Genomic DNA, 10,774 nt, shown 5'->3' on the forward strand with positions numbered 1-10,774 from the left:
GGGTGGGAAATCGCTGGACTCACTGGCATCCTGGCTGAAGTCTAACTGGTGCGATCATTTTGGAAAAATGTTAGGTGGTATTTAGTAACCTGAAATTCCACTCCACCCACCAGAAACGAGTGAGTGGGTGTCTGTCCCACCAAAAACACGTACAAGAATGTTTGTAGCAGCTTTATTCCCCAAATCCCCAAACTGGAGACAGCCCACATGCCCATCCCACCAACAACAGAGTAGATGGATTAGCAAAGGTACATTCGGGCAGGGGCTCCGCTGGCTGGAGCCTGGTGCCAGGCACCAGAAGGCCGCAGGTTTGACTCCCAGTCAGGGCACAAGTTCATTCATCTCAACAACATTAGAGAAATAAAACAAGTTTCAGGAAGATAAGGGTGGTTAACACACAAAAAACAATGCTACACACTGTTTACCCCTACACGCGAGTAGCATACGCGAGGTGACGCCCACTGACTTCGGGACCGTCGCCCCCACGGGGAGGGTGAAGGAAGACAGTGTGGAGAGCATCAGGCCGGGGACAGGGTCCGGCCTTCCACAGCGCCGGTGTCCTGGGGAGATGTCCCTGAGACGCGGATCTACTGTTGGCTCCTTTACCAAGCGCTGCTGGGCAGTGGCACTGTCGCCAGCAGACTCTCTTTTTCTTTTTCTCTTTAAAGAACATCAGGGTTTTGAAGTGAAAATGGCCAAATGTTAACACTGTTCAATCAGGGAGGTAGGTACATAGGAGTGTGTTTTATTATTTTCTCTATTTTTCTAAATACAAGTATTCAGAATACTTGCATGTATTAAAAACCACACTTTGAATTATATTTGCAGTGGCCCCTGACTCCACTGGAGAACTGAGCTGGAACAGGTACCATCCTTCCTCGCCTCCATCAATGGTCCTGGGGTGGCGGGAAAAGCAGCTGTCCCCTCGAGAAAAGAACCCACAGGAGTCCCTCTCGGGGACACATGGACACAGTTTCCAGGAAATGAAAGTTCTCAACCCCGAGAGGAGCAGTCCAGAGGTCAGAGCAGCTCAGCAATTCCAGGTACAAAGGAGCCTGATAAATGCGACTGTCCAGGAAACCCAACTTTTCCAACGGTTCGCTATCAAATGCAGGTAGGTGTGTTTGGCTGAGGGCCAAGGAGCAGATCGTCAAGTTCACGCAGAAGAGTGGAGGGGACGGTGGGTGACCAAAGGAAAGCAAACCCAGCCATCCAGTGACCCCTCAGTGTCCAGCACTGTGTCCACGGTTCCTGCCGCCCCTGACTCATCCCCCCTCAGCCCACCCTGAACAAGGCTCACGAGCATGGGCTTGGAGTCGGCCAAGCTGGGCTCAGACCCAGCCCTGACCCGCCACTGCTCACGAGATCCTGGCCAAATGCTACCTCACAGAGCCTCCGGTCCCTCCTTCCAAATCAAGTCTGTAGTACTTGGTTAAGACAATTATTGGGAGGAATAAATGAGACGCTGTCAGTAAAACGCTTTGCACTGTACATAGTCCCCCGTTTATCAGGCACTGGCCACAACTCTGGCGGCAAAGTGACCATCAAGATGGCCAGGTTATGACTCGGCTGATGACCACTGCCCTGGGTCATTCGGGGGCACTGGAAGTCAGAACCAGCTCCATAATTGGTGGGGCACAGTGCAAAATAAAAATGTTTGCTAAGTGCCAAAAATGAAAAATTTCAAGACAGGGACGGCAGAGCCTTCGACCAAGCAGAGGCCCCCATGACCATGTGCCTTCGGCCCTACTGCAACTAAGTGTGTCAACCACTTTGCAGACACTCGGAAATGAGGGTCAGCCAGAACTGGCCTTCTGAGACTCCCCCAAAACCAGGAGCACCCGGGGAGACGCCAGGGGAGGGGCCAGAGCAGAACTAACGGGGCTACCAGCCCCCAAATCAAAGCCCACCCTTAACCCAGCTGGTGACAGTATTGGGAACCACCACTTTCTCCTTACCTGCAATGCAGTTACCACCCTCCCTAGAAATCCTTCCTCCTACCCAGTCTCCCTCAGACGCGGCCCCTTCTAGTTCAGGTCATCACAGGACTTTGCCCAGGTGGCATCCATAAACAAAAGGGGACACAGGCCTAGAGTCTGCCAGGGATGGGCCCGCTTCCCGGGCAGCACCTGGGAAAGGAGCTGACAGGTAGGTCCTGAGTCTCAGTGGCATCTCCCAAAGAATCCGGTGCCCGTGGTGGCTGGAGCGTGTCCCTGAAGTCACGCTAGGGGCTGACTCACAAGGTTGCCTGGAAACCCACCTGCGGTCAGTCGATGAAACGTCAGATGTTGAAGGTCAGCGTGGTGACCGTCAGGCCATGGGGGTGGGAGGCTCAGGACACCTGAGAAGAAGCACGGTGTTTCTTTCTCTCCAGCCTTCCCCTTCAGTCACTCAGCCAAGCCAAGTCCCGGAGGCGTGGGGACACCAGGCAGCAGCTTAGGGCCCCTGGTCTCCGCACCCTGAGCTCAGGAAGCCGCACAGTATTCACCTGAAGCACGGGAAACTCCAGCCGCATTCCCACAGCTTGAGCACCGGGCTGGAAGTGAGGGAGGGACTCCAGGGCCATGGTCCCAGCTCTGTTACCTGTCAGCTGTGAACCTGGGGAGGGGAACGACGCCCCCCCGAGCCTCGACTGAGTGCCACTGCCCGCGGAGAGCACTTCCAACGCTGCTGGGCACGTGACGAGTGAGCGGTAAATGTTAACTGATTTTACCCCCATAACTCATAGGCTCACACCACCACCACCCCAGCGCAGTGTCCTTCAGAATGCAAGCTCCTAGAAGGCATGAATCACGTCCCGGGTGTCCGCTCCTAGAACTCACACTCGAGACTGGAGGAACCTACGATACACCAAGGTTGCGGGTTCGATCCCCAGTCAGGGCACATACAAGAATCATGGATAAGTGGAGCAGCCCTGGCCGATGGGGCTCAGTTAGTTGGAGTGTCATCGGGTTCACCAAAGGCCACGGGTTCGATTCCCAGCAGGGTGTTACAGCGTAGTAAGAAGCTAGGAAAATTCCGTAACAGGCAGAACGGGGAAACTGAGACAGACGGTTCAACAGCAGTTTGCAGCCACCTAGTAAATCCCGTCTTCCCTAAACCAAGGACACTTGGGAGTAAATGGTTTGCACTTCTCCTCCCCAGCCAGAGGGTAAATAGCTTAAATCACCCCAGGGAGACGGATAGAAATCCAACTAGTGCCATTTGCCAACCACACCCAAGGACAGACAAATTAAGAGAATAAATCTCATTTTGGTAGTCGGCATAAAGCTGATGAATATTCTATTGCGGTTCTCCCCTAAGACTGCCCCTAAACACGCAGCCTTTAAAACCCCTAACAACGAAGGTTCCCCTCCAGGGAGCACCCCGTGCCACTCCCTTCCCCTCTCCTTCCCCCACAGGCATGTGTCCCCTAACCTCTAAGGGACCCCATGAGACTTGCAGCCAGGGGAGCAATGGTCCCGTTTCACTGTCCTACGTGTGTTTTGGTTGCAGTCAATGAATTCTTGCTTTTCTACGCTTTGTCTCTTGACTGAAATCTTTCCCTCAAGAAGACAATATCCGAGGTCTCCCAGTCTCGCTGGTAACAAGGGTGCCTACCCAGGTTTCGGGTTCAACCCCTGGTCGGGGCTCGCACAGCAGGCAACTGATCCATGTGTCCCTCTCGCATCGATGTTTCTCCCTCTCTCCTCTCTTCCTCTCGCTCTTTAAAATCAATAAAAACATATCCTTGGGTGGGGAGTAAAAAAAAGTGAAACAATAAATTGATGTTTCTCTGTCTCTCTCCCCCCTCCCTTCCTCCTCTCTCTAAAATCAATTTTTTTTTAAATTTTTTAACTAAAAAAAAAAGACTGGAGGAACCCAAGCCAGAGAACCAGACCTAAGGCCTTTAACCAGAGCTCCTGCCCAATGGTACAGATGTTCTTAAAACTGTTTGCTATGAGAACTACACAGATGTAGATTTGCTTATTGTGTTCACATTACTTTCATCTTATTATTTATTAATTAATAAAAGAATATTTATGTGACTGACTAATCCAGTTGCAGTTAAAACTAAAAAATGTTGGGCCTATTTCGTTACTTGGTAGTCGGTTTGACCACAGTCAGAACATGCAACTTGTAATGTCCAGTCATTCAGAGTTAAAAACAGCAGCCCTTTCAGCTAAGTGAACAGCAGAGAAAATCACACACGTGCCCTCTCGCCTCCTTCCAAATGGGCTAATTTACAGCAGGCCTGTACCTCTGAGCCGGGTCCCTCTGCAGTGAATTTCTGTTCTTGGTTCATTGGCTAGTTGGTTTTTACCCTGCAAATGGTGATGGATTTGAACTAGTGTCCGTCACTTGAACTTCCCCACTGACACATAAATTTTTATAATGGCAGGTGCAGCCTATGACCAAGAAACTAGGCCAGGTTCACCAACCTACACAAGGAAGAAAGCTGGAGCCCTGGTCTTACTAAATTCCAAGCACAACATGCAAATGCCGTGATGACTGACAGTTTGCATCCAGGACTAATTACACAGTTAGCTGTCACATTTTCAAGTCTCACTTTGCATTTTAGTTCACAATAAAACAAAGAAAAAGATGAAATAGGCGAGAACCTCACCAGAAAGCTGAGGGGCACAGCAGAAGCTGCCTCCCCCCCCCCCCCATGCCTTATCCACCCTGTCCTCAGAGAGCCTGCCCTGCAGTCCCACAGCCAAGGACAGCCGCTGGATGCTCATCCCTCGGGACCATCAGGGCCACTCACAAAGCAAGGGTTCCAAAAATATCTGAAGATCAGAATGTGGCTTTATTTTCATAGATATGAAACAATCCTCAAGAATCTTGTGACTTCCTGCTTACTGATGACCGCTCCAGATCTCTCCATACACTGAGACCAGTTTAAAAGGTAGCCCAGCATTCACCACTAGGCCGTGACCGTCATTCCTCAGGAGATAAGCACACTATCAGCAATGCCATCTCACTTCTGAAAAGCAACGTGCTGTTTATAAATTACTTTCCCTTCATTATCTCATTCAATCATTACCGGCCTTCCACAAACCCTAACACATTTTATTGCTGTTGTTTTGATGGCGGAGGGGGGAACCGGGTGAGATCCAGATCAAGCCTCAAGCCGCATACCTGAGTCAGGACAAAAAGAAACAGAAAGGCATCTAGACGCCGATCTCGTCCAGCCTCCCAGGAGGCAGACACGCTTTCCTCTTTCATTGTAACTTGACGGTTTTCTCCCACCTCACTCGCCAAGCTCTGCACATCGCCCCACTAGCTCTACCTGTCAGGAGAGAAAGATGCTGGCACTACCTGTTGGAACAGCAAAATCTGTACGTGTAGATCTGATACGTGTGAGCATGGCCTCAGAGCCCATCATGAGCACGGGAAGCCGGTGTACCGTCTCCCGGGCAGATTCCCTTGTCAACTGGAAACTGAGATGTTTTTATAGTTACACTGCCACCCAGGCCAACCAAATTGTATCTTGATAACGTTCAGTGAAGGGGGAAGGATACATTCGGCATTCCCCAGAACAAAACACCGAATCCAAACAGATTTTATCTCATCTCCTTGTAGAAGCCGGTGAGAGAATTCGAAGTGGCCCTGTCTCCTGCGCATTCAGTTCAACAACTAGATCATGGGCACTGGGTGACACGTATGATCTAGGATTAGCAACTCACCACTGTTTCCTCGGACTGAAATCAACAAAAACCCCGTCTCAGGCAGTGAGGCACTATCCCGGTCCCTCACCTATCCGTCACCTCTCATTGAGAACGTTTCTTTTAAGTTAAGAAATCGAAAGCAACTTCTAAAATCAGAGAGTGTCCTCATCTGTCTTAGTATCAGCGACCCTATTAAAAGCCGTTAAAAATAGCAATTCTCTCTTTCTCTCATTTCCCTTCCTTTTCCTCACTCCTCCAGATAAAAAAGGTTAAGAGGTGACATCCAGTCCGACAAGCAATGGACAGGACACACACGCAGCTCCCCCTTCCAGCTTCCAGCAGCAGCGTGAAAGTCCAACGCCTGCCCTGGCCGAGTGGTTCGGTTGGTCGGGCATCATCCCGTTGGGCACGGAAAGGCTGCCAGTTCGATTCCAGGTTAGGGCACGATCCCTGGTCGGGGTGCGTGCAGGAGGCAGCCGATCGATGGTTCTTTCTCTCTCTCCCTTCCTCTCTCTCTAAAAAAGTCAATGAAAATATTTTTTAAAAAGAAAAGAAAGTCAAACACCTACTAAAAAGAAAAATGAAGAAAAGATGGCACACAGTGTCGGCCATGCCCACGCCGGGACAGGGTGCTTACTCTAGTCCCCACGCTCGGCAAAATCGGAAGGCTCGGCCTCAGAATGAACAGAGCATTTTTTTTTTTCCTGGAGGATAATTAGAGAACTTGGGAATTGATTTATTTTGAAAATAAGATCCCAGATACAGTCAACAAAGCTGATTTTCATTTTTCAGGAACTGGTGTGTAACAGGAACGCCACATGTCTATGAACACGAGTCGGCCTGGAAGGCAGTAAGAAAGGAATGAAGTGGGGCATGTCATTCTGAGAGGTGATCAGCTGAAAGTAAACACAAAAGACCATCGCAAGAGGTAGTGGTTTTTTTCCAGTCCAGTTTTTACTAAATGTTTTACTAAATGTTTAAGGGTTTTTCTCAAATCTTTTCATAGGAGATACTTGCCACACTCATAAAAACTGACTTATTTCCTTTAAGATTTTTTTTCTCACCTCAAATGATTAGCCAATAATTTTTATGAGACCAGTTCACTGCACTTGTGATTTGTTTAAAAAGCATAGTTAAAGTGGCAAAATCATGATTTTTTTTTATACCAATGCAACGGGGTAGGGCACGTGGCAGGTAAAACAAAAAGGTGGAGTCAAATTTGGGGGCCACTGACTCTGACACAAAACTGTCAGTAAAGTAGCAGACATTAATCTTCTTTTAAGGTCACCTACAGCCCCACAAATACTCATCCACCCACCCTTAGACTCTCCATCTAGAAACTAACCTGAGCAATTAACCACAGTTTTCCATTTATTTTCTCACCAAATGCTTTGGTGGGTTTGACTGACATCTCAAAGACAGCTCAGTAAAGCAATTTGTAAATTTAACTCACCCAGTAAACAAAGGAAATACTATAATAAAATGATCAGAACTGCCCGACTTCCTTCTTAGGAACTACTTAATTAAGTACCCAAAATTAGCTTTCAGCAGTACAGGTAATGTTGCCCTTTCCTATTTGGTAAGTATCCTCAACAAACAGGCTTTAACTTGGGCGACTGCAAGAAAATCCCCGGTACTGCATTTTATAAGACAAGCTACAAAGTAACCGGTTATTTAACTTAGAAAACGATCTTTGAGAAATATCTGGAGACTCTCTTAACCTACATGGCACTTAGCATTTTGCAACAGCCACAATCAGATAACTCCTTTAACAGACTCCGGTGGGTCGTAGATGGGAAAAGTCCCTTTATCACAAAGATAGAGGCAGCTACTGACATCGAGCAACAAAACAGCATTTGAACTCAGAATTTTTGACTCTGCTCCGCTAACTGCCAGCTTCCCCACGGCCCATGGGGTCCTGAGGCTTTGGGGGAAGCATCTGTCCCCTTCACTAAGCTGACCTCAGCCCACACGCGAGGTTACACGCATTACACATGCCTCCTGTCCAGCGTCCGCAGTCTTGGTCAGTCCAGAGTTAAGTGCGATTCCTAGAAGGCACCGGCCAGTCTCTGCCAGGCCACTCTACAGTGGAGACGCGACTGCACTTGTCCAGCCAAACGACAGGAGGGTCAAGGCGTCCAAGCATCTCCTTCACCCCGCGTGGCGGCGGCGGCTCTACCAGGGCGCACCGGCGGCTGCAGGGCAGCGAGCGCGGACGGCCCCGTCCAGGGGGCGCCCCGAGCACCGACTCGGGGACACCTGACTCCTGGAACAGGACGAGGCGCCTGCGTGATTCCAGACGCGCACACAGCCCACGTCCGGGGCATGCTCGGCCCCAGAGCTGGCGGACGCCGCGCCTCGCACCCGAGCTGCTGGGTGCAGAGCTCGGCCCCAGAGCTGGCGGACGCCGCGCCTCGCACCCGAGCCAGGCCCGGGCGCGCGGCGGGCCGAGGGTGCACCGGGGCGGGCGCGCGGCGGCCCGAGGGTGCACGGGTGCGGGCGCGCGGCGGCCCGAGGGTGCACGGGTGCGGGCGCGCGGCGGGCCGAGGGTGCACCGGGGCGGGCGCGCGGCGGCCCGAGGGTGCACGGGTGCGGGCGCGCGGCTGGCCGACGGTGCACAGGTGCGGGCGCGGAGGCGGCGCCGTCCCACCGGCCCGGGCCGGCCGGGCTGCAGGCAATGTGCTTTTAAAGCCTCGGCGCGACCGAGGTCACCGCTTAGAGACCTAATCACAGCCAAATGAGCGGGCAGCCGGGCACTTAGCGAGGCATTCAGGTTATGGCTGTTTAATGGCACCTGGACTCCGCTGCGGGAGCGCAGAGGGCGCCTGCTCCCGGGAAAGGAAGGGGGCGCGCGGCGGGGGCAGGGGGCGCTCGGGGGCCCGGCGCCCCAGCGCCCCCGCCCGGCCGCCTCACCTGTCAGCCCCGCCCCCGCCCCGCCGCCCGAGCCCCGCGCAGCTCCCGGGCCGCGGCGGGAGCAGGGGCCCCGCGCATCCCGCCCCGGGAACGACCGGCGGGGCTGCCCGCAGGGGGTACCTGGGCGCGCCGGGTCCGCCGGGCGCCGCGCCGGTCGCGCACCTACCAGATAATCCATGTACAGAAACGCCGCAGGCGCCCGGAGCTCGGTCATCCGGCGCCTAGAGCATCCGGATCGGCTCCGAACCCGGAAAAAAGCCGCGGCAGGGCAGCGAGCGAGCGGCCCCTGCGAAGCCGCGAGCACGGAAACAGCCGAGCGCCGCCGAGGGCCGACGGAGGCCCCAGGGGCGCGGCGATTGGCCGGGGGGCCGGGCCGAGGGGGCGCGCGGCGCTGATTGGCTGCGGCGCCTATAAAAGGCAGGGCTCGGCGGCGGGCGGCGGTGGAGCGCGGGAGAGGCGAGGCCCCGGCGTCCGCGGGAGGGCGGGGCGCGGGGCGGGGCGTGGGGGGAGGGACCGGGGCGGGGCGAGGTGGCCGGGGCGGGGGCGGGCGGAAGAGCGGGCGGGAGGGGCGGAAAACCGGCCTGGCGGCCTCCGGAGCCCGGGTTCCAGGGCTTCCTCGTCGGTGGAGCGGCGCCCTGCTGGGCCCCGGGGCCCGCGGTGGTAGAGTCCCCTCCACGCCCCGCAGGGAGCCAGTGGCGACGGGCCCACCTCGCGGCCCCCCGGCGCGCCCGGGAGCAGCGCGGCCTCCGACAGCTAGAGCCCGAGTCGCGCGGGATTTCTGCAGGCTCCGGCCCCGACGGCCCGCGGCTCGGGGACGCCCCCTCCCCTCCCCGCTGGGACGGCGCCGGCCCCGTGCCCTGGGGGTGCCCGGGGGCCCCCTGGAGTCGGAGTGCCTCGGAGGAGCTCGGCCCCGACGCGGGAGCGGGGAAGGAGGCCCCGGGAGCGGGCGGGCGGCACCGGGGGTCGCTCGGTCCGCCCGCTTCGCCCGGATGCGCTGAGCGCGAGGCCGTCCCCTGAACATGAGCCGTAGGACTCGGGGCGCTCTGAGCAGGCCCGAGGGACAGCACTGCGACCCCGCGTCGCTGTAAGGGGCGGAATTGCCGTCGGCGCCCTTGAGACGTGCATTTCCTGGTAAATTACTGGGAAGCTGGCGCTGAGGTTGCGCCGCTGCGTCAGGCTCGGGACGGGGAGGGCGGAGCCGGGCGGGACTGGGGGGCTCAGGCCGGGAACAGCCGAGTCGACGCGCACGGAGCCGGGCACGCCTGTGGGGCCGGGCTCGGGGGCCACGGTGCCCCCCGGGCGAAGGGCGAGGACGGCCGCTCTCCCCAGTATTAAGGTTTCCACCCAGTGCGTCTCAAGAGGAAAACTTCAACTGAAATCTTTCGGAAGCAACGAGGGACCTAACTATAAAAGTTGTTTTACTTTTCCCCAACTTGGCACGTTCCTTTTTTTTTTTTTTTTTTTGTATTGGCTGGAGTTCATTTCCATACAATAAGCTACCCTAGGGCCACAAAACAATTCTGTGAGATAACAGTGGAATTCACCCTCCATATGTAGATAACCCTGGAGGAAGGGAGTGTGGCCCCTTAACGGAGCTCCAGGGGGCGAGCCTCGAGGTTTGGGGTACCCTATCTCGTCCCCAGCAAAAATGAGAATCCTAAGGCCAGAGGGTTTTTCGAAGGAATTTAGTACAGAGCTTGACGTTGATCCAGTTTACTGACCAGGTGGGTGTGTAAACAAGAAATTGTACTTCTGAAGACATTTCAGTGAGTCTTTGTGGGAGAGCTAACCAGACAAATGCAGTAAGTCCTCAGAGCCAGTTTTGCCGGTCTTAGCATCCTGAGTCAACGCTGAGAGTTAGAAGAGGTTTTGACCTGGTTCTGGGGGTGATGAACTTCCACAAGCCTAACTGCAGAAGCTGAAAGCCTCTCAGACTTGCTAGCAAAAATTATTCAAATAGACAAGGAACCTTTTGTCTGTTCGCCTTCTCTTCGTAAGCATATTACACATAAGATAAAGGGCGCGAGTCGGCAAAGAGACACTTTTTGGCCCATTTTCTTAGATGGATGGTGTCTTGCCTACTTTTGCCAGGCTCCCGAGAGGCCTGTCCGATTCTCTGCCGGGGAAAGTAACCGCTCAGGAGCAGCTGGCTCTGCCTTTGCCTTAAAAGCCAACCTCAGAGAGACAGCCCTGAACAGAAAAGGTCG

General features: G+C 54.5%; 1 protein-coding gene across 2 annotated transcripts in view; it reads right to left on the bottom strand.

Annotated features, from left to right (window-relative positions):
- ARL15 (ARF like GTPase 15) overlaps positions 1-8,883 on the bottom strand; it is a 261,941-nt gene extending 253,058 nt beyond the window's left edge. Inside the window, exon 1 of one of the 2 annotated variants that reach the window (XM_081132259.1) lies at positions 8,734-8,883. In XM_081132259.1, the coding sequence (XP_080988385.1) occupies positions 8,734-8,781 (48 nt within the window). In that variant the 5' untranslated portion in view covers positions 8,782-8,883. The remainder of the gene's footprint in view (positions 1-8,733) is intronic. The other variant, XM_081132258.1, reaches the window with a different exon arrangement.
- Between the last annotated feature and the right edge of the window lie 1,891 nt (positions 8,884-10,774).

This window comes from Miniopterus schreibersii, assembly GCF_964146895.1.
Source record: "Miniopterus schreibersii genome assembly, chromosome: 3".
Lineage (NCBI taxonomy): Eukaryota > Metazoa > Chordata > Mammalia > Chiroptera > Miniopteridae > Miniopterus > Miniopterus schreibersii.